Here is a 23641-nt window from a genome sequence, read left to right on the forward strand (position 1 = left end):
CTCATGCACAGACCTACACCCCCCGCCCAGCCCTACCCTCACACAGAGACACAGACCGCACCCCCCCCCCAGCCCCACCTCCTTTCCGGGGGTATGGCCTCGATTCCGTCATGTCCCTTAGCATTGGTCAGCTCCTCGCACCCTATTGGTTGGTACGTCAGCGCGTCATCTGATTGGTTGTTGTTGCCTCACTCTCTACTCCAATCGCGTGTCCCTTGTGTCAGTCACGTGGGTGCGGTGTCCAGTTGGAGGTGGCGGGGGGGAGGAGCGGCTCCGAGCTCGCGGACGGGGCAGGATGGCGGCGACGCAGGCCCAGGCCCAGGCCCATTCTGGGGTGGCGACAGTCGGTAAGGATGGTAGGTAACAGGTCCCTGGGATCAACAGGATCCCGAGCTTGGCCACGTCTGGTGGAGGCAGGATCGAAAGCATCCCCATCCCCATCCCCCGCCTCAAAATGGGCACTGCCTTCCCCACCTGCACTGACCTGACCTCCCCCCCTCCCCCCAAAATGGGACTTGCCCAACTGCACTGACTCTCTACCGCCCCCCCCCCCCCCCCCCCCCATGGGCACTGCCTTCCCCGACTGCACTGACCTGACCTCCCCCCCCCTCCCCCCAAAATGGGACTTGCCCAACTGCACTGACTCTCTACCGCCCCCCCCCCCCCCCATGGGCACTGCCTTCCCCGACTGCACTAACCCCCCCCAAAATGGGTACTACCTTGCCTGACTGCACTGACCCCCCCCCCCCAAAATGGGCACTACCTTGCCCGACTGCACTGACCTCCCCCCCAAAATGGGCACTACCTTGCCCGACTGCACTGACCCCCCCCCAAAATGGGTACTACCTTGCCCGACTGCACTGACCCCCCCCAAAATGGGTACTACCTTGCCTGACTGCACTGACCCCCCCCCCAAAATGGGCACTACCTTGCCCGACTGCACTGACCTCCCCCCCCCAAAATGGGCACTACCTTGCCTGACTGCACTGACCCCCCCCAAAATGGGCACTACCTTGCCTGACTGCACTGACCCCCCCCCCAAAATGGGCACTACCTTGCCCGACTGCACTGACCCCCCCCCCCCAAAATGGGCACTACCTTGCCTGACTGCACTGACCCCCCCCAAAATGGGCACTACCTTGCCTGACTGCACTGACCCCCCCCAAAATGGGTAATACCTTCCCCGACTGCACTGACCCCCCCCCCCAAAATGGGTACTACCTTCCCCGACTGCACTGACCCCCCCCCCAAAATGGGTACTACCTTGCCCGACTGCACTGACCCCCCCCCCAAAATGGGTAATACCTTCCCCGACTGCACTGACCCCCCCCCAAAATGGGTACTACCTTGCCCGACTGCACTGACCCCCCCCCCCCCCAAATGGGCACTACCTTGCCTGACTGCACTGACCTCTCTCCCCCCGCAATGTGCACTAGGTCAGTGGATTCCACCCCCCCCTCCCCAAACCCTGAAATCCTCACTGCCCTGGGCCCCCCCTCTCCCCTCCCCCCCATTCACCTGCCTCCATGGTGCACTGCCCTCCTCCACACTGTGCCCCTTTACCCCACTTGCTACCATCTGCTCTCCTCCCCTACAGCCCTGCCCAGCCCATTGAAGTGAGGTCAATGGTGACACCCATGATGTTGATAGTAGGGAATTCAGTGATGGTAAAGGGCTAAAATTGTTTCAGGGATAGTAGGAACTACAGATGCTGGAGAATCTGCAATAACAAGGTGTCGAGCTGGATGAACACAGCAGGCCAAGACCTGAGGAGCAGTAAGGTTGACATTTCAGGCCTAGACCCTTCTTCTGAAGACAATCAGCTTTCCTGCTCCTCTGATGCTGCTCGATCTGCTGTGCTCGTCCAGCTCTACACCTTGTTATCGCAGATTGTAGTGGGTGGTGATTAGATTGTCTCTTTTTAGTGAGGGTCATTGTCTGGCAATTGTGTAGTGTGAATGTTTCTTGCCACTTGTCAGCCCAAGTCTGGATATTGTCCAGACCCTGTTGCATTTGAACATGGAGTGCTTCAGTGTCTGAGGAGTTTACCAGGATGTTGCTGGGAATAGAGGCCTTGAGTTATGAAAATATGCCTGGGCATTTTTCACTGGAGAGTAGGAGGTTGAGCAGTGAACTTGTGGCAGTTTATAAAATCATGAGCAGCATAGATAAGGTGAATGGCAGAGGTCTTTTTCGCTAGGGTGGGGGAGTTCAAAAATACTGGATTTATTTCTAGGGTCAGAGAGAGAGTTTTAAAACTGACGTGAGGGACAATGATTTTTAACAGAGGTTTGTGTGTGGAATGAACTGCTAGAGGAAGTGATGGATGTGCGTATAGTTACAACATTTTAAAAGATGTTTGGATAAATACTTGAACAGGAAAGGTTTGAGGGGATACGGACCAAATGCAGTGAAGTGGAAAAGTTTGGTTTGGGAACATGGTTGGTGTGGACTAGTAGGACTCACTCTACACTGGAACTGCACATGTTCATCACAGGGAAACTCCACTACAAAAACTGGGCATTTTCTCTAATGCCTGTAACCTGCAGCCCCTGACTGTTAGCATCTTGAAAGCTGAGATCATGTAACAAGGTGCTGCATCTCTCCCTACACACTAAATTATACCTGAGCAGATACTACTGCCTTGGGTCCTTGTTGTGGAGATTCTGGAGTTAGACTGGGCTGAATGTGGTTCAACATCATACACCATCGGGTTATAGTCCCAACAAGTTTATTTGAAAGCTTTTGGAACCTCACTGCTCCTTCAGGTGTTAGAGAGTGTGGTGGCATTAGACACAGCTTTTTACGAGCAGAAGATCAAAGGGTCATAGAACTGATGCGAATGTCCTGAACAAAGCTAAGATGGCTGTTAAATCTTTAATCAGTGAGAAATGAGATGCAGGTTTGACTCGATAATGTGCAAATCCCCAAATTCCTTTCAAGTCACTGCCCCAAGATAACTAAAAGTTTAATCAGTACAGCAGAGGTGACATCTCAGGTTGGATTGTCTGACTTGAGATGTCACCTCTGATAAAACCTTTAGTTATCATCTCCGGGGCAGTGATTTGAAAGAAATTCTGGGATTTCCATATTAATCAGTCAAAACCTGTGTCCCTTTTGAACTGATTAAAGATTTCACAGCCATCTTAGGTTTGTTCAGGACGTTCGCATCAGTTCTAGGACCCTTTGATCTTTTGCTTGTAAAAGCTGTGCCTGATGCCACCCCTCTCACTAACACCTGAAGAAGCAAGACTCCAAGCTTATGTTTTCAGATAAACCTCTTGGACTACAACCTGGTGTTGTGTGATTTCTGACCTTGGGTCCTTGGTGACAGGCTATTTGATCTTAATGCAGAATGTGAAACTTACATGCGGGGTGCGCTTTCAAAATGAAGAGAAATGTTTTCATGAAGTTTGGGACTCTTTGGAACTCTGCCTCCACCTCCACTGAGCTCTGAAGAATTGCATAGATTAAGACAGGTTTTTATTAGGCATCAGAATCAGGTAGTTGAGTAGAACAGAATGTGGACTTGTAAACAAACACATCAGCCATGATCTTAATGAACAGCAGACCAGGCTGATGGGAAGGAATAGTCTACTTCTCCTATCTTGTAATTTAATTTGAGTAGGGAAATGCAGATAAAATTACAGTAAATTGACCCTTAGGACCCAGTTGATAGATTCTAAGGCCTGTATTCTCAGCACATTGCTGTATGACTGTGATGTCTGGATGACTTGTGCCTTAATAGGGAAGGCAAATGTAATGTTGGCATTTATTTCAAAGGGAATAGAGTGTAAAAATAGGTGTCGCTAAAAGTGTATGATTGATTTATTACTATCTCGTTCTGAGATACAGTGAAAAGTGTTGTTATGCATGGTACATGGGCAGATTATACCATACAAACTAGCCAGATCACAGCTGGAGTACTCTGAATAGTTTTGGGCACCGTTGTCTAAGGGAAAATATACTGGCATTTGGAGGAGTCCAAAGAAGGTTCTCTCGGCTGACACCAAGTGTGGAGAAACTGTTCTGTGAGGAGATGTTGAGTCGGTTGGGCCTGTATGCAGTGGAGTTTAGAAGAATGAGCAGCATCTTATTAAAACATAGAAGATTCTTGGGGAATTGACAGGATAGAGGCAGAAAGGTTGTTTGCCAATGTGGGAGAGTCTGTGAGCAGAGGATGTAATCTGAGCAAGGAATCATCTATTTTAGACAGATGAGGAATTTCTTGACTGGTTGTAGTGAATCTGTGGAATTCCTTACCACAAAGGGCTGTGGAAGTTGTGTTGTTAATTATGTTCAAGTCTGAAATAAGCTGACTTTTTTATTGGTAAGGAAATCAGGGGTTATTGGGAAAAGGCCGGAAGTTGAGATTTATCAGATCAACAGATCTCATTGAATAATGGAGCAATATAGTGGGCTGAATGGCTTATTTCTGCTCCTATGTTATATGATCTATCAAGAAAAAGCTCAACAATGTGCATCTTTGCTACATGTGACACACAGAATATTCTGGTGTACAAAATCACAAATGTATGAAGAGTTTCAAAATATTTTAACGCTTATTACGCAGGCAGCCTTGTGGCTCCGGCATCCACAGGAAGAATGATGGCTGCATGCCCAAGGACCTTCTGTCTGGTGAACAATTACTTCTAAGGTGATTGCACGTGAAAGTTTTAGTTCCCCAAACATTGTGCCTGGAAGTTACTAGCTGACACCAGGTGATAACACCATCTGTGCCCTGGTGTGCAGCACCAGGGTGATCAGTGGCTCTTGTGGCTTGGCAAGAGGTACCAACACCAAAAACAATCATCTTATTGTGACTGCACATAAACATGCAGCCGTTGTAGCACAACCAGGCTCTTGAGGAACTGCCCCTTCAGTCATCAGCAAAGGTGCCCCATATGGAGACAACCTGCCTGAAATGGCTTGGTTGCTATGTGTCCATCCTCTTTGAGCAATGCATACGTACTACTGGGCAGAGATAGTAGGAACTGCCGATGCTGGAGAATCTGAGATAACAAGGTGTAGAGCTGGATGAACACAGCAGGCCAAGCAGCATCAGAGGAGCAGGAAGGCTGACGTTTCGGGTCGATTCCTGATGCTGCTTGGCCTGCTGTGTTCAACTAGCTCTCCACCTTGTTATCTCATAGAACAAAGAAAATTACAGCACAGGAACAGGCCCTTCGGCCCTCCATACTACTGGGCAAACTTTCTTTGACCTTCGCAGGTAGGAAGGAGCACAGACTGATGTGTTCCTTCATCAGCCACAGGCTGCCATCTCTTTTCCAAACACTGCTTGGATTAAGTGGAAGACAAATGATATATTAATCCTTACTGTAAGAAAATTGCCAGACAAGTATAAGGAAGGTTTGGACAGACCCTTGAAGTGACCACAGCTGATTACTAAGTCCAATTTTGGTTTCCTTACCTAAGGAAGTAAATTAGGAAGTGGTGCAACAAAAGTTCAAGGGATTAGTTTCTAGAATGAGTTCCCCTGCACAAGGAAAGAGTGCACTAGGTCAGTCACCTCTAGAATTTAAAAGATAGAAAGATGATCTCATTAAACCTATAAGAATAATAATAAAAAGGAGAAATACTTAGATAATGACTGGAGAATCTAAAACTCAAGGTTTAACATCAGGATAAGAGGTCCATAAGATATAGGAGCCAAATTTAAGCCATTCGATCCAGCGACTCTGCTCCACTATTTGATCATGGCTGATATGTTTCTGAACCCTGTTCTTCTGTCTTCTATCTGTAACTGTTGATCCCCATACTAGCCAAAAACATATATTCAGTGACTTGGCCTCCACAGCCTTCTGTGGCACTGATTTTTCACAGATTCACCACCCTCTGGCTGAGAAAATTCTTCCTTATATAAGGCTTTGCCATTGGGCCCTAGTCTCTCCTACTAATGAAAACATTTTCTCTACTCCACTCTCTGCAGACATCTCAGTATTTTTGTAAATTTTAATGAGATCCAACCTCATCCTCCTAACTACATTACGTACAGGCTGAGTCCTCAACTGCGGTTCTTAAGACAAGTCTTTCAGACTCATGATCTCCTCTTCTGGACCCCCTCCAATGTTAGCGCATCGTTGCTTACATACAGGATCCAAAACTGCTCGCAGCATTCCAAAAGCAAATAGGGATGGGTAATAAATGCCAGTCCAGCCAGTGATGCTCATATCCCGTGAATAAATTAAAAAATAAAGTTCCTGTTCTGAATCGTTAATGTGAATATTTGTGCTCCCACCCCTGCGGATCACCACTCATCACTGGCTGCCTTCTGCCAGTCGGCTAATCTTCTATCCCTGCTGGTATCTTGACCTGAACACAGGCTCATATTTGACGGCCTCCTGTGCAGCACCTTATCAAAATCCTTCTGGAAATGCAAATAGATTGCATCCACTGGCTCTCCTTTGTCTATCTTGCTTGTTACGTCAGAGAATTCTAACAGATTTGTCAGGCATGACCTTCACTTGATGAAGCTGTGCTGACTTGGCCCTATTTTACTATGTACTTCTGAGTTTAACACAACCTCATTCTTGAGAATGGACTCTCAAATCTTGCCAGTGATTGAGGTCAGGCTAACCTTGGGTCATTTAGGACTGAGATGAGACGTTTATTCACACTGCATTGTGAATCCTCAGTATTCAATATCTGAAGGTTGTGTGTGTTCAGTTGAGTATATTCAAGGCAGAGAACAATAGTTGTCGGAATTGAATGAAATTGATGGGTTTAGGCATTGGATATAAAGTGGATTTAATGTAAAGTTTGCTCATGATCTTATTAAATGGTGGGACAAGGTACAGTTATATGTCGCACTTGTTCGTTTTTGTCCATGGGATGTGACTGTTGCTGGCCAGGCCAGCATTTATTCCTCCTTGTTAACTTTCTTCAAAGGGTGTACTCAAACTCTGTTTATCAAGGGGATGGAGAATGCGTGAGGAGTTTACGAGCGGTTGAAGTCATAGATTGTATTTTTCATCTTATTGGAGAAATCCTAAACTCAGCTGGATGTCTTCCTCGGTAGTATCCTGAAAACAGTACCATTAATTATAGAAAATGAAAGTCGCAAGTTTACGAAATGAAGAATGAGAAACTGGCAGTAATGAGTGTAGTTCTGTTCTTTGATAAAACCATGTCTGTTCGACATTGTAACAACTTTGTTGATGTGTTTGATCATTGGGTGTGGTAGCATAGTCGTCTGGAGGATTGAACAAATTCTTTGAGCTATGATTTCAGATCCTGCCAAAGCAGTTAATGAATTGAAGTTTGCGGAGTTGAATAAATCTGCCATTAAAGGAAAGACTAATCTCAGTAATCAAAGGCCATAAGTTGAAGTCTTGAATTTGTAAATCTGATTCACAAATGTATTCAGGGAGGAAATGTAATGAAGTAGGGGAAAAAAAACAGGACCTCGATGATGGTAATCGCTGGATTATTTCCAGTGTTAGTGAAAGTGAATATGGTAGATGAATGTGTGGCTAAAGAATCAGTACAGGGAACAGGGATTCAGATTCCTGGATCATTGGGATCTTTTCTGGAGCAGAGGTGACCTGATCTGAAGGGGATCATTATCCTGGTGGGCAGATTTGCTGGTGCTACAAGAGAGGGTTTAAACTAGACTGGCAGGAGGGTGGGATCCTCAACAGCAGGGAGGCAAGTGCAAAGCTGGAATAAGATGCAGTAATCAGAAATAGCAAGTTGAAGAGACAGGTCAGGCTGGAACAGGACAGGGAACAAGGAAAACCTGTCGGATTAAACTGCATCTGTTTCAATGCAAGAGGGCTGACAGGTAAGGCTGATGAACTCAGGGCGTGGATAGGTATGTGGAACTGGGATATGGCCATTACTTAAACATGGCTAAGGGAGGGACAGGACTGTCAGTTTAATGTGCCAGCGTATAGGTGCTTTAGGTGAGGCAGATGGTGGAGGAAGGCGTGCCTGGGGAGTTGCATTTTTGATTAAGGGGAGTGTCACAGCAGTAGTCAGAGATGAAATAACTGAGGGATCATCCACTGAAGCTTTGTGCGTGGAGCCAAGAAATAAGGAGGTGGTGGTGACGTTATTTAGGTTGTGCTATTGGCCCCCAAATAGTCAATGGCCATTAGAGGAACAAATATGCAGGGAGATTGCGGAGACTTGCAGAGAAATAGGGTGTCAAAGTGGGGATTTTAATTTACCTAGACAACAAAATGTGAGGCTGGATGAACACAGCAGGCCAAGCAGCATCTCAGGAGCACAAAAGCTGACATTTCGGGCCTAGACCCTTCATCAGAGAGGGGGATGGGGAGAGGGTTCTGGAATAAATAGGGAGAGAGGGGGAGGCAGACTGAAGATGGAGAGAAAAGAAGATAGGTGGTGGGGAGGTAGGGAGGGGATAGGTCAGTCCAGGGAAGATGGACAGGTCAAGGAGGCGGGATGCGGTTAGTAGGTAGGAAATGGAGGTGCGGCTTGAGGTGGGATGAAGGGATGGGTTAGGGAAGCAGAGACAGGCTGTGCTGGCTTTGGGATGCAGTGGGGGGGGGGAGGGGACGAGCTGGGCTGGTTTTGTGATGCAGTGGGGGAAGGGGAGATTTTGAAGCTTGTGAAGCCCACATTGATACCATTGGGCTGCAGGGTTCCCAAGCGGAATATGAGTTGCTGTTCCTGCAACCTTCGGGTGGCATCATTGTGGCTAGGCCTATGATGGACATGTCTAAGGAATGAGAGAGGGAGTTAAAATGGTTCGCGACTGAGAGGTGCAGTTGTTCATTGTGAACCGAGCGGAGGTGTTCTGCAAAGCGGTTCCCAAGCCTCCGCTTGGTTTCCCCAATGTGGAGGAAGCCACATCATGTACAGTGGATGCAGTATACCACATTGGCAGATGTGCAGGTGAACCTCTGCTTGATATGGAAAGTCATCTTGGGGCCTGGGATAGGGGTGAGGGAGGAGGTGTGGGGGCAGGTGTAGCATTTTCCTGCGGTTGCAGGGGAAGGTGCCAGGTGTCAGTGCTAGGCTCATTGCTGTTTGTTATCAATATCTAATCTGGATAAGAATGTACAAGATATGATGAGTAAGTTTGTGGATGACACTAGAATAGGCGGTATTGTGGACGGTGAGGAAGATTATTAGAAGTTGCAGCAGGATGTTACTCAGCAGGGGAAGAGAAATGGCAAATGGAGTTCAATATGTAAGGGCGAGGTGTTGCATTTTGGAAAAGGAAAGTCAAATCAAGGTAGGAGTTTCATGATGAATGGTCGGGCCTTAAGGGGTGTTGTGAAACAGAGGGTCCTTGGAGTTCAGGTGCACAGTTCTCTGAAAGTGGAGTCACAGGTAGACAGGCAGTGAAGAAGGCTTTTGGCGCACAGTCCTTCATCAGTCAAGGCATTGAGGATAGAAGTTGGGAAGTTATGATGGAGTTGTACATGATGTTGGTGAGGCCGTACTTGGAGTATTGTGTTCAGTTTTGGTCACCTTGCTGTAGGAAGGATGTTGTTCAACTGGAAAGAGTACAGAAGAAATTTACAACCCGAGAGGCAACTTTTTTTACACAGAGGCTGGTACACATGTGAATGACCTGTCAGCAGAAGTGGTTGAGGCAGGTACGCTAACAACAGTTAAAAGGTATTTGGACAAATACTTGGATAGGAAAGGTTTGGAAGGACATGGGCCATGCGCAGGGAAATGAACTCAGTGTAGATGGACATTTTGATCAGCACGGGCCTGTCTCTGTCCTCTCTGATGAAGGGTCTAGGCCCGAAACGTCAGCTTTTGTGCTCCTGAGATGCTGCTTGGCCTGCTGTGTTCATCCAGCTTCACATTTTGTTATCTTGGATTCTCCAGCATCTGCAGTTCCCATTATCTCTCTCTCTGTGCTGTTGGATTCTGACTGCATAAGGCCAGAAGCTTCGTGTCCCTGGTGGAACCGAAATGTGGCATTTTCAACAACACATTGCAGAACTTTGATGATCAGGGCGGCAGTAGTTTAATGATTTCAATGAACCCTCCTAATTCTGTTTCTGAGTGTTTTCAGGTATCTTGCTTGTCAACACAAATATAGAAGGTATCTTGAAGGCATCACCTACAAAACTAGTTAATGGGAATGAAAAATCAACCCCAATAAACCAAGACATAAATAGTGAAAATCAAAAAGTAGCCCCAAAAAATCAAGAAAAACAAAATTCTTTGTCCGTTGCTACTGCTGGAATATTGGGATCTCTCTTGTGTCCATTATCTTAAATTGGCTGAAAACTAGAAAAGAAAACAGAATGTGGACACTGGAGATCTGAAACAACCAATAACAGAAATTACTGGAGAAAGTTAGCAGGTCTGACAGCATCTGTAGAGAGAAAATGGTTAAAGTATGACTCCGTGACTCGAAACAGTACAGAAACTGGTCCAAATTGTCCATGTAGAGCAGGTTTCCTAAAATAAACTAGTCCAGCTTGCTTGCGTGCAGCCCAAATCCCTCTAAACCTTTCCTATTTATGTACCTGTTCAAATGTCTTTTAAATATTTTAACTGTACCTGTATCTACCACTTCCTCTGGAAGTTCATTCCGCATATGAATCACCCACTGTGGAAAATGTTGCCCCTTGGGTTCCTTTTAAATCTTTCTCCTGTCACCTTAATAATGAGATTCTTCAGTTCAGAAAGGTAACAACACTTAGAACTTAGAACAGTACAGCTTCAGGCCACGATGTTGTGCTGAACTTTTACCCTAAACCTAAAGTCTATCCAACCTCCACCCCTACCTCCTACTACCATCCATATGCCGATCTAATAGCTGCTTAAATGCCCCTAATGAGGCTGACTCCAATACCCTCTCTGGCAATGCATTCCATGCCCCACCACTCAGAGTAAAGAACCTACCCCTGACGTCTCCCCTATATCTACCTCCACTTACTTTAAAAGTATGCCCCCTTGTAATAGCTACCTCCACCCTCAGGGGAAAAGTCTCTGGCTGTCCACTGTATCTATACCTCTGATCTTTTGTACATCTCTATCAAGTCACCTCTCATCCTTTGTCATTCTAAAGAGAAAAACCCTAGCACGCTCAACCTTTCCTTGTAAGACCTTCCCTCCATTCCAGGCAACACCCTGGTAAACCCCCTCTGCATCATTTCCAATGCATCCACATCTTTCCTGGAATGAGGCAACCAGAATTGGACACAATACTCCAGATGTGGTAGAACCACACTTTTGTGTAGCTGGAGCATAACTTCATGGCTCTTGAACTCAATCCCTCTATTAATGAAAGCTAACTTATATAGTTAACTCTGCTTTCTCTCCAAAGATATTACCAGACGTGTTGAGTTTTTTCAGCAGTTTATGTCTTTGTTTGCGGCTGAAGATTTGTATAGTGTGATCTGCCTGTAAAGCACATAAGACCACACTCCTCACTGCACCGCAGTACACAAGTAATAAATTATATCAAATTGAGACTGGCATACTGTTACTGGAGATAATGGGAACTGCAGATGCTGGAGAATCCGAGATAACAAAGTGTGGCACTGGATGAACACAGCAGGCCAAGCAGCATCTTATGCGGGAATCTCAAGTGGTGGAGTTCGAACATTCACTTGACCCTTCTGGTCGAAATTAGTTGCAAATTCTTCAGCCTTCTCTTTGATGTTTTCTTTGACAGTTTGGCCTTTCTTTGCTCTTGGAACATCTATTCTGTCGGGCGATCTATAATGTTACTAACAGGTGATGCAGCAAATGGCCAGTTCCATCCTTGGTTCTCATACGTTGATCTGCTATTGAACACAAACAGAGCATACGGCCACACTGCCTTACTCCTAAACAGGCAATTACACTTTCCTCTAATCTAAAACAATTGTACTAAATGAGACAACTGGGTGGGGAGATCCTTGGCACTTATCTCCCGATTAATGAAAGCAACTTTTAAACTCTTGGAGTCTCTAGTGAAATTTTAAATCATTTGTTTCTGTTTTGTAACCTTCAGATTTATTAGTGGTGTCAACTTTGAGATAACTTTTAATCTGTAGTATGTTTACATGCAATGCTCTGTTTTCTTAGTTTATACCAGGGTTTCTGCATTGTAAATTGTAGGTTATCTTGTTGCCATGGAGTCATCAACTCCAACAGCCAGTGAGAGAGCCAATGATAATCTTTGAGCCGCCTTTCTTCAAACAGAGCTGATCTGCTCAAACATAAGGATAATTAAAACAAAACACAGTGCCCAAATTAACACAAATTGTGGCCATGTGAGGGAGGAATAGCTGGTATATAGCCAACTGACCTTTGGGAGCTAAATATTTTTTGAACAATGGAGAATTGATTTTTTTTTAAATAGAAACTCTGTACCTTTTGAAATTTTCTTTCACTTCAGATTTGAATCTGTTAAATCCTGAGGGCATTGATGACGATGAAGAGTTGAACGATGGTGAGGTGAACGGGAATGGGACACTTCAGGAAAAGGTGCTGCATGAAGCGCGCATCAAGGCAAAAGCTAAGCGGCGGTTGAGGCGCAATTCGTCACGAGACTCCACACGGGAGTCAGTGTCAGAAGGTGGTGAGCCAGGCACGGACCCAAACAGCCCCAAAGGAAAGCTCAATGACCGGAAATCTCGGTCTGGAAAAGGACGAGGACTTCCAAAGAAAGGTAAATCATGATGAGTTACTGTGTGAGGTCTCAATCTGTGTCAAAACGATTCCCACAAAAAATGTGGGCAACAAGATTTGAGTTCTTCTAACACGTTAATTCCAATTCTGCTCAGACTGCCATCCTATTTTCCACCATGTGTGATCAGGATAGATAAAGGGCACTAGCATTTGAACTGTATTTTGATCTCCAAAAGGCATTTGGTATGTTATTGCACATAAGGCCACTGAATAAGATGATGAAGGGTCTAGGCCCGAAACGTCAGCTTTTGTGCTCCTGAGATGCTGCTGGGCCTGCTGTGTTCATCCAGCCTCACATTTTATTATAATAAATGTGCAGAACACCTCCGCTCAGTTCGCATGCAGAACACCTCCGCTCAGTTCGCAAAATACAACTGCACCTCCCAGTCGCAAACCATTTCCACTCCCCCTCCCATTCTCTAGATGACATGTCCATCATGGGCCTCCTGCACTGCCACAATGATGCCACCCGAAGGTTGCAGGAACAGCAACTCATATTCCGCCTGGGAACCCTGCAGCCCAATGGTATCAATGTGGACTTCACCAGCTTCAAAATCTCCCCTTCCCCCACTGCATCCCACAACCAGCCCAGTTCGTCCCCTCCCCCCACTGCACCACACAACCAGCCCAGCTCATCCCCCCCACCCACTGCATCCCAAAACCAGTCCAACCTGTCTCTGCCTCCCTAACCGGTTCTCCCTCTCACCCATCCCTTCCTCCCACCCCAAGCCGCACCCCCCGCTACCTACTAACCTCATCCCACCTCCTTGACCTGTCCGTCTTCCCAGGACTGACCTATCCCCTCCCTACCTCCCCACCTACACTCTCTCCACCTATCTTCTTTACTCTCCATCTTCGGTCCGCCTCCCCCTCTCTCCCTATTTATTCCAGTTCCCTCTCCCCATCCCCCTCTCTGATGAAGGGTCTAGGCCCGAAACGTCAGCTTTTGTGCTCCTGAGATGCTGCTTGGCCTGTTGTGTTCATCCAGCCTCACATTTTATTATCTTGGAATCTCCAGCATCTGCAGTTCCCATTATCTCTCACATTTTATTATCTTGAATAAGATGAAAGTCTGCTGGGGTAGTTTATTACCATGGACAGTGAATTGGCGAATACACGACAGAGTTGGGATAATGGGAGCATTTTCATTTAAAGGACACTACAATATTCATGATTTGGATGAAGAAAATGAATGTACTATTGCCAAGTTTGCAGATGACACAAAAATTGCTGGGAAGACAATGGTGAGGATGACAGAAGGATTGGTCAGGTTGTCCCCTTGTGTCCCCAACAAGGAAAACCATCCTTCTAGCATCTGGTCTGTCCAGTCCTGTTAGACGTTTGTACATTTTACTCAGTTCCTTTGTATCCTTCTGAACTTGAGTCAAAGTACTCTATCCTCGAAGGACAATCCTGCCATCCCTACCATCAGCCTGGTGAACCTTCATTGCACTCTTCTATGGCAAAAACTGCACACAGTAGTTGCCGCCCGAATGGATAAAAGTTGTTAAGGCGTATGGTGTTACGGCTTTCATTGGCAGGAGAATTGAGAGCTGGGAGGGTATGTTGCAGCTCCATTAAAACCTTGGAATATTGAGCTCAGTTCTGGTTGCCTAATTATAGGAAGGATGCAGAAGCTTCAAAGAGGGTGCAGAGGAGATTTACCAGGATGCTAGCTGGACTGGAGGGTGAGTCTTATGAGGACAGGTTGAGGGAGTTAGAGCTTTTCTCATTTGATTGAAGAAGGATGAGAGGTGACTTGACAGAGGTGTACGAGGTGATGAGAGGCATAGACAGGGTGGGTAGCCGGAGACTTTCCCGTGACGGAAGTGACTATTATGAAGGAGCATAATTTTACGGTGATCTGAGGAATGTATAGGGGAGATATCAGAGGTGGGCTCTTCACACTGAGAGTGGTGGGCGTGTGGAATGCACTGCCGGCTGTGGTAGTGGAGTCAGATACTTTAGAGACATTTATGCGACCCTTGGATAGGCACATGGAGGATAGTAAAACGTAGGGTATGTAGAATAGACTGATCTTAGAGTAGGATAATAGGTCGGCACAACATCGTGGGCTGAAGGGACTGTACTGTTCTATGTTCTAAGTACTCCATGTGTGGTTGGTGCCGCAGGTGATGTGTTCGTGCTGGTATTGGACTATGGTGGACAAAGACAGAAGTCACACATCATCAGGTTATTGGCCAACAGGTTCATTTGAATTCATAAGCTTTTGAAGTACTGTTTTTTGTCGGGTGAAGTGACCACAGCAGGTGACAGGAATTTCTGTGCAGCTTTCCCACGGTTGGATACCAATGGAAAGATGATGGAGATAGGTGGATGGTCACCATGTCAAATCATCAGGGACGTGCTCGATCCCACCCTCGGATGACTGTGTGGAGTTTTCACATTCTCCCCAAGCATGTGTGGGTTTTCTCCAGGTGCTCTGGATTCTTCCCACAATCGAAAGATGTGCAGGTTAGGTGGATTGGCCATGCTAAATTCCTCATAGTGCCCAGGGATTTGCAGGCTTGATGGGTTATATGGATTCTATGACTGTTATGACTGCAGATAACTTTGAGAAGGATGATGAAGGAAAATTCACCTTTGGTACCTCTGGTAAAATTGTACGATCGTTTGTTTTCTGTTTGCTTCCTGCTTTTTGTAGGAGTATTTGTTTTCCTTCAGGTATTCCCTCTCGGTAATGATCCCTATTTATGTGTTCCTGAATGTACTCTGACAGGGAAGCAAAGTGGTAAAAGCCACAATGGCTCAAAAATTAAATAGGGAGAAAACATCGAGGTGCAACGGGTGAGTTGTCTTTGCTCTAACTATAAGTGTGATGTGGTTTCTGATTGTAAGAGATGGACACAGGAGGCCATTCAGTCCTCTGAATCCGTTGTACTTGCCAATTAGATGATAGTTGATCTCGACTTTTTTAATACTTATTCACAGCAAAAATCACTTGATCTGTCTTGATATCTTGACTTGTGCCTGCCAGTAACATTAGCAACGCACAAATGCCAAGCACTGACCATCTCCAATAAGGGACAGTGTAACCACTGTCCCTCAACTGTCCACATCCCTGGGAGTACAATTGACCAGAAACTCAGCTGGATTTACCATCTGAACACAGTGGCTACAAGAGCATGCCAGAGGCTGGGAATACTGCTGAAGTATGGAAGCAGGCCTTTTGGCCCATCAAGGCTGCACTGACCCTCTGAGTATCCCACCCAGACCCACGTTCCGTACTCTATCCCTGTAAACCTGTATTTGCCATGGCTAGCCCTCCTAGCACACACATTCCTGGATACTATGGGCAATTTAGCATGGCCACTCCAACTAATCTGCACCTCTTTGGACTGTGGGAGGAAAACAGATGACCCCAGAGGAAACCCACACGGACATGGGAAGAACATGCAGATTCCACATAGACAGTCACCTGAGGCTGGAATTGAACCTGGGTCCCTGGCACTGTGAGGCAGCAGTGCTAACCACTGAGCCGCCTTTAAAGCCTGCCAGCTATCTACAAGGCAGAAGTCAGGAGTCTGATGCAATGTTCCCCACTTGACTGGATAGGTGCAGCTCTCACAAAACTCTAGAAGTTTGACACTACCTAGCACAAATTAGCTTCTTTGATCGGCGCCACATCTACAAACATCTACTCTCTCCAATGCTCAGTAAGCGCAGTGTGTTGCAAGATGCACTGCAGAAATTCGCCAAAGATCCTCAGATACAACATTGTGGGCTGAAGGGCCTGTTCTGTGCTGTACTGTTCTATGTTCTATAGCACCTTCCAAACTCTCAAATACTGCCATCTAGAAGGACATGGCATCAGATATATGGGACACCACCACCTTCAGGTTCATGCCTCTCACCATCCTATCTTAGAACATAGAACATTACAGCACAGTACAGGCCCTTCGGCCCTCGATGTTGTGCCGACCTGTCGTACCGATCTCAAGCCCATCTGACCTACACTATTCCATGTACGTCCATATGCTTATCCAATGACGACTTAAATGTACCTAAAGTTGGCGAATCCACTACCGTTGCAGGCAAAGCGTTCCATTCCCTTTCTACTCTTGAGTAAAGAAACCACCTCTGACATCTGTCCTATATCTTTCACCCCTCAATTTAAAGCTATGCCCCCTCAACTCGCCATCACCATCCTAGGAAAAAGGCTCTCCCTATCTAACCCTCTGATTATTTTATATGTCTCAATTAAGTCACCTCTCAACCTTCTTCTCTCTAATGAAAACAGCCTCAATCCCTCAGCCTTTCCTCGTAAGACCTTCCCTCCATACCAGGCAACATCCTAGTAAATCTCCTCTGCACCCTTTCCAAAGTTTCCACATCCTTCTTATAATGTGACTAGAACTTTACGTAATACTCCAAGTGCAGCCGCACCAGAGTTTTGTACAGCTGCAGCATAACCTCTTGGTTCCGGAACTCGATCCCTCTATTAATAAAAGCTAAAACACTGTATGCCTTCTTAACAGCCCTGTCAACCTGGGTGGCAACTTTCAAGGATCTGTGTACATGGACACCAAGATCTCTCTGCTCATCTACACTACCAAGAATCTTACCATTAGCCCAGTACTTTGCCTTCTGGTTACTCCTACCAAAGTGCATCACCTCACACTTGTCTGCATTAAACTCCATTTGCCACCTCTCAGCCCAGCTCTGCAGCTTATCTATGTCTCTCTGCAACCTACAGCATTCTTCGTCACTATCCACAACTCCACCGACCTTAGTGTCGTCTGCAAATTTACTCACCCATCCTTCTATGCCCTCATCCAGGTCATTTATAAAAATGACAAACAGCAGTGGACCCAACACTGACCCTTGCGGTACTCCGCTAGTAATTGGTCTCCAGGGTGAACATTTCCCATCAACTACCACCCTCTGTCTTCTTTCAGCAAGCCAATTTCCGATCCACACTGCTATATCTCCCACAATTTCATTCCTCCGCATTTTGTACAATCTTGAAACTACATCACTGTTCCTTCACTGTTGCTGGGTCAGAATCCTAGACTTACCTTACCGGGTGCATTGTGGTTCAACTTACAATTCAAGAACTGAGTTGGTTCAAGAAGGCAGCTCACCACCACCTTCTCGAGGGCAACTAGGGGCGAGCAATAAATGCCAGTCAGTCAGCAATGCCCATGTTCCATGAGTGAATAAAAAATACAACTGACAAGTGGCACAGTGGCTCAGTGGTTAGCACTGCTGCCTCACAGCTCCAGGGACCCGGCTTCAATTCCGTCGTCGGGACGACTGTCTGTGTAGAGTTTACACATTCTCCCCGTGTCTATGTGCATTTCCTCCAGGTGCTCTGGTTTCCTCCCACAGTCCAAAGATGTGCGTGTTAGGTGGATTGGCCATGCTAAATTGCCCGTGGTGTTCAGGGATGTGTAAATTAAATGGATTAACCATGGGAAATGCAGGGTTACAGGAATAGGTGGGATGCTGTTTGGAGTGTCAGTGTGGACTTGTTGGACCAAATGGCCTATTTTCTCACAGTAGGAGTTCTATATTTTATAATTCACAGCCTTTTGAATGAGGATTTTGAAATTACAGAATAAGCAGAGCATGATTGTTTGATTTGTGGGTATAACCACTCTGTTTATTCCAGGTGGAGCTGGCGGGAAGGGTGTATGGGGTGCAGCTGGAGTTATTTATGATTATGAAGAACCTGATGCTCGTGATCCCAACTATGATGATGCTGCCCAGGTGGGTATGTTGTCGTGGATCCAAAACATGACTCGGTGCAAGGCAAACAATGGACATAACTATTTAGGGTTACAGCACACTTTGGGATGAGATGGTTTAGGGCCTGCCACCAATTTTAGTGTTCTTTCACAGGATGTAGGTATTGCTGACTGAACTAGTAGGAGAAGGTGGTGCTGAGCTGTTACCTGAAGCCACTGCAGTCCCTGGGCTGTGGGCCATCCATAGTGCTGTTAGGATGGGTGTTCTGGGTTTTAACCCAGTAACAGAGTGATCCTGTTCCAAGTCAGGATGGTGTGTGTGGATTAGAGAGGAGCATGTAGGTGAGTTGGTGTAACAGGTGGAAGAAGTTACAGGGTGGAAGGTTCAAAGAACCTGTGGGTGAGTCGCTACAGTGCGTGTTAATGGTGCACACTGCTGCCACTGTGTCTTGTCAGAGAGCGAATGTTCTAAATGGTGGCTGCTTTGTCCTTATGATGTCAAGCTACATGAGTTGTAGCTACATCAGTCTGGTTAGTGGAGAGTATTCTGTTGCACCTCTGGTATTTGTTTTGCTGCTGGTGTATTGGGAGCTGAGTTTCTTCCACAAAAATCCTAGCTTCTGAGCTGCTCTTGTAGCCACTGTACATATATGGCTGGTCCCGTTCACTTTCTGGTCAGTGGCATCCAGTATGATGTTGAGTCTAGAGTTTATAAGAATGACTGGCTTCCTTATTGGAATGTGTCAAATGCTCACAGAGCATGACAGGGTAGAAGTTGGAAGGATATCTTCCCCTGGCTGGGGTGATTCTAAAATAAGTGAACAAAATAAGGGTAGATCACTTAGGACTGAGATAAGGAATTTCTTCACTCACATTGGGGGTGAATCTTTGGAATTTTCTGTCCTGGATGTTCAATCATCGAGTCTGTTCAACACAAAGGTCAAATGATCTCCCAGATATTTAAGACCTGAAGTGGTGTGAAGAAAATGGCATTGAAATCAAAGGTCAGTCATGTTCTGTTGAATGCAGGCTTGATAGGCCAAATAATCTTCTCCTGTTCCTGATTTTCACATTTCTGTGATTGTGGAATGTTCAGCGATAGTAATGACAAGGGGAGATGGTCATTGCCCAGCAGTTATATGATGCAAATATTACTTGCTACATACCACCTCTAGTCTGAAATTGTGTGGGTCTTGCGCTATGTGGGTGAGACTGCTTTGGCATCTGGGGAGTTGCAAATGGTATTGAACACTACTTAATTGTCAGGGAACATCTCCACTTGTGACTTCTAAATGAAGGGAAGGTTATTGAAGCAGCTGAAGATGTGTAGACCCAGACTACCCTGAGAAACTCCTGCAGTGATATCCTGGGACGAAGGTGACTGAGATCCAACGACCATCTTCCTTAGTTTGAGGTATGACTGCAATCAGTAAAGAATTCTGCTCATGAGGTTAGGGGCTCTCTGGCCGTACAGAAATCAAACTGAGCATCAATCAGCAGGCTGTTATTGAGTAAATGTTGCTCAAAGAACTGTTTGACACAGTCTTCCCCTACTTTTATCAAGAGTAGATTGCAGCAGTAATTGGTCACGGTGGATTTATCCTACTCTTTGTGTGTGCAGGACATGCCTCGGTAACTTTCTACATGGTTGGGTAAATGCCTGTGATATAGCTGTACTGGAACAGCTGGGCTAGGGTTGTGGCATGTTCTAGAGCACAGGAACAGGCCTTTTGGCCCTCCAAGCCTGTGCGGACGCATTTTGCCCTTCCATACTAAAACTGTCTTCGCTTGCATGATTTGTAAAGCAGAATAGAATATCCTTTATTATCATGTGTACTGAAGTACAGGAGTGCAATGAAAAGTTTACAACGTCACATCTCACGGTAACATCTTAGGTACAAAATACCTAGGTTCAAATCTTAGATACAAAAAGAGTTAAAGAAAGATTTTGTGAGGCTGGATGAACACAACAGGCCAAGCAGCATCTCAGGAGCACAAAAGCTGACGTTTCGGGCCTAGACCCTTCATCAGAGGGTCTAGGCCCGAAACGTCAGCTTTTGTGCTCCTGAGATGCTGCTTGGCCTGCTGTGTTCATCCAGCCTCACATTTTGTTGTCTTGGAATCTCCAGCATCTGCAGTTCCCATTATCTCTAAAGAAAGATTTTGTTACTTTACGGTAATTTGTAGAGTAACTTAGAAATAAGACATAGTTACAAGGATAAACATTACAGTCAGTTAAACAAATAACAGATAAACATTATAGTAGCTCAGGGCAGGGTCTTCCACAGTAGATCAGACCAGCTTTGCCAACTGCTGATCGCCTGTGCCAGACCGCAGTCCGACAACCGCCTCCAGGCTACAGGCATCCAGCCCTCTGTTCCAGCTCCCAGCCACTCCGTGCCACTCTAGGCTTTCAGCCCACTCTGCTCCGGCCCTCAGCTGCTCCAGGCTTCGAGCCTGCTCTACTCCAGTTATTCCCTTTGTGTTCGTATATTTGTCCAGGTGCTTCGTGAATGCTGCTCTTGTGTCTGCTTTCACCACCTCCTCTGACAGCACGTTCTAGGCACTTAGCAGTCCATCTCTGCACCTTGAACCTGCTGTCCCTAGTAATTGACCCTTCCCCTGGGAAAAAGTCTCGTAGTTTCCACTCTATCTATGCCATTGACAATCTTAAAGACTTCAGTCAGATTGCCTGTCAACCTCCTATGTTCCAGTGAAAACAGATCCAATCTGTTCAAAGACCGAAGTTGCTGGAAAAGCTCAGCAGGTCTGGCAGCATCTATGAAGAAAAAATCCGAGTTAACATTTCAGATCTGGTGACCTTCTTCACTTCTGATTCTGGGTTTGGAAGGTGCTGTCTGAAGATCTTTGAATTTCTGCAGTGCATCCTGTTCTGGAGGACAGTTCTTTAATTGTTTATCATCATTCACAGCTGGATGTGGGAGGACTACAGAGTTTAAATCAGGTCTGTTTTCTGTAGAATTGAATAGCCCTGTCAGTTGCACACTGCTTTATATTTTGTCATGTAACTAGTCCTGTGTCATAGCTTCACCAGCTTGACGTCTCATTTTTTGGTGCTGTTAATGAACCTGGCATGCCCTCCTACACACTTCATTGAGTCATGATGGATCGCCAGTGGTAAAATGGCAGATAAGCTGGGTCTTGAGACTCCAGTTTGTGAAGGCTTTGTCTCCACAAGGACTGCTGTGTTCACTCGCCCCTTCTTTAGGTAGACTTTTGGCATTGAATGCATGTCCATCCATTCCCGAGTCGTACATCTTGAGGTGACTATAAGACCATGAGGTATAGGAGTGGAATTCGACCATTCAGCTCACCGCATCTGTGCCAACCATAATGCCTTTCTAAAATAAAACCATCTGTACCCTTCTACTCCCTGCCTATTCATGTCTGCTTAAATGCCTCTTACACTTTGCAATCATATCTGCATCTACCACCTCCCCTGCTAGTGTGTTCTAGGCACCTACCACCTTTTGCACATTTAAAAAAAAATTTCCTCATGTCTCCTTTAAACTTTTCCCCTTTCAACTTAAACCTATGCCCTATAGTGTAGGCATTTCCACCCTGCATTAAAGACTCTGACTATCCATCCTGTCCATGTCTCTCGTAATTCAATAACCATCTACCAGATTGCCCCTCAGCCTCTGATGCTCTAGCAAAAACGGTCCAAGTTTGTCCAACCTGTCCTTACAGTTATGCACTGTAATCCAGGCAACATCTCAGTAACCTTCTCAAAAGCCTCTACATCCTGCCTGTACTGTGGCACCAGAACTGCACACAATACTTCAAATGTAGCCTCACTAAAGTTTTATACAGCCTCAATGTGATTTTCCAACCTTTTTATACTCACTGCCCAGTGAAGGCAAGCACGCCATACGCCTTCATTACCACCAAATCCACTTGTCTTGCCACTTTAGAGACCTCTGGACTTACACCTCCATTCAGAAAAGTACCCCTCTACAACTATCTTGTGTCTTCTATGACCGAGCCGTTCTTGTATGCAACTTGCCTTGTCACTGTGCATCCTATATTAAAATCCCTCTCCAGACTACATACTGTGTCCCCATCTATTGAATGTTGTCTTGTGATGTCTTTTCAGATTTCATAGTGGCTCTTCTTATAACTGAATGGTTTACTAGATCATTTCAGAAGGCAATTAAGTCATTTTGCTTTAATTCTGGAGTCCCATTTGGACCAGACCAGGTAAGGATAGCAGTTTTCCTTCCCTGACGTAGTGAACCATATTGAAGACGTTCAGGGGCTTTTGCTATTTTGCAGGGATTTGTTTTGTGCTGGAAAGCTGGAGTACTAAGCTTTTGATCTTGGGGCAGAGTTTTCCATCTAGAAACTGAAACAATGGAAGTGTGTTGAAGTCACCAGAGAATTTAGTCACCGTCACCAGCCTTAGATCAGGCAGTTAGATGCTGAAGATTGGCAGGTTTTTTTGTCTTTTCTCACTCCATCATTGTGGAGAACCTGTAGAATAAGGTGATGATGTTGAGGTGTTTAACATATGATGACGAATTTGTCTGTCTGCTCTGTTGCTAGGGCAAAACAGTGTACGGGACAATGGTCCCAGAACTGGATGAAAATGCACTGCAGAAGACCGTGACTCCAATTGTAAAGGAGTACTTTGAGCATGGAGATGGGCGTGAAGTGGCGGTATGTACATGAATTCTCTATGTTCCTCATCCACACCTTATCTTTGGCGTCTTAAGTGTGTTATCCATTATCTTTGCTGAGTAGTATCTTCCTTTGCCCTATTCCTGACATTCCCCTCAACTCACCCCACCCTTACGACTCTACCTTCCGTGCCAGTTTTTAAATATCCTCCTTCAATCACTTGGATACTTCTTCAAGCTGAGAGTGCTGTCTCACTTTGGATTAAGCAATGCTAGAATCCCCTCTGCTCAATTTCCCATCTGCTGAACCTGAAAACAGCTTTTCCTGTACTCACCTGATCAATTTTGTTCTGGTCTGAAAGGGAGGTTTGTGACACCTTGCTGTCGTAGATTTTCAGATTCTCTTCAGGTTAGTAGTTTAAGTGCAAGCAGGTCATAATGTTTAAAGTAGGGCTGTTCCATTCCTGCATTCTACTTTCCTGATTGTCAGTTAATCTAGAGCAGACAATTTTGCATGCCTGGATAATGTTGGGTAGCAGATAATTAGCACCAGGTAGTTGTCACAGGTCCTCCTCATCACAGAAGCTGAACAGCCATGTCAGCAATCAACAGCACAGCTACAGGGATGCTGTAAAACCTGTCACTGTGAAA

The 23641-nt window shown here is 45.8% G+C and overlaps 1 protein-coding gene across 2 annotated transcripts in view; it reads left to right on the plus strand.

Annotated features, from left to right (window-relative positions):
• Positions 1 to 240: 240 nt before the first annotated feature.
• Positions 241 to 23641, plus strand: part of LOC125454713 (programmed cell death protein 4) — a 61037-nt gene continuing 37636 nt past the window's right edge. Inside the window, exons 1-4 of one of the 2 annotated variants that reach the window (XM_048535806.2) lie at positions 241 to 356; positions 12347 to 12619; positions 18275 to 18372; positions 22917 to 23030. In XM_048535806.2, the coding sequence (XP_048391763.1) occupies positions 296 to 356; positions 12347 to 12619; positions 18275 to 18372; positions 22917 to 23030 (546 nt within the window). In that variant the 5' untranslated portion in view covers positions 241 to 295. The remainder of the gene's footprint in view (positions 357 to 12346; positions 12620 to 18274; positions 18373 to 22916; positions 23031 to 23641) is intronic. The other variant, XM_048535816.2, reaches the window with a different exon arrangement.

Source organism: Stegostoma tigrinum, chromosome 1 (genome assembly GCF_030684315.1).
Source record: "Stegostoma tigrinum isolate sSteTig4 chromosome 1, sSteTig4.hap1, whole genome shotgun sequence".
Taxonomy (NCBI): domain Eukaryota; kingdom Metazoa; phylum Chordata; class Chondrichthyes; order Orectolobiformes; family Stegostomatidae; genus Stegostoma; species Stegostoma tigrinum.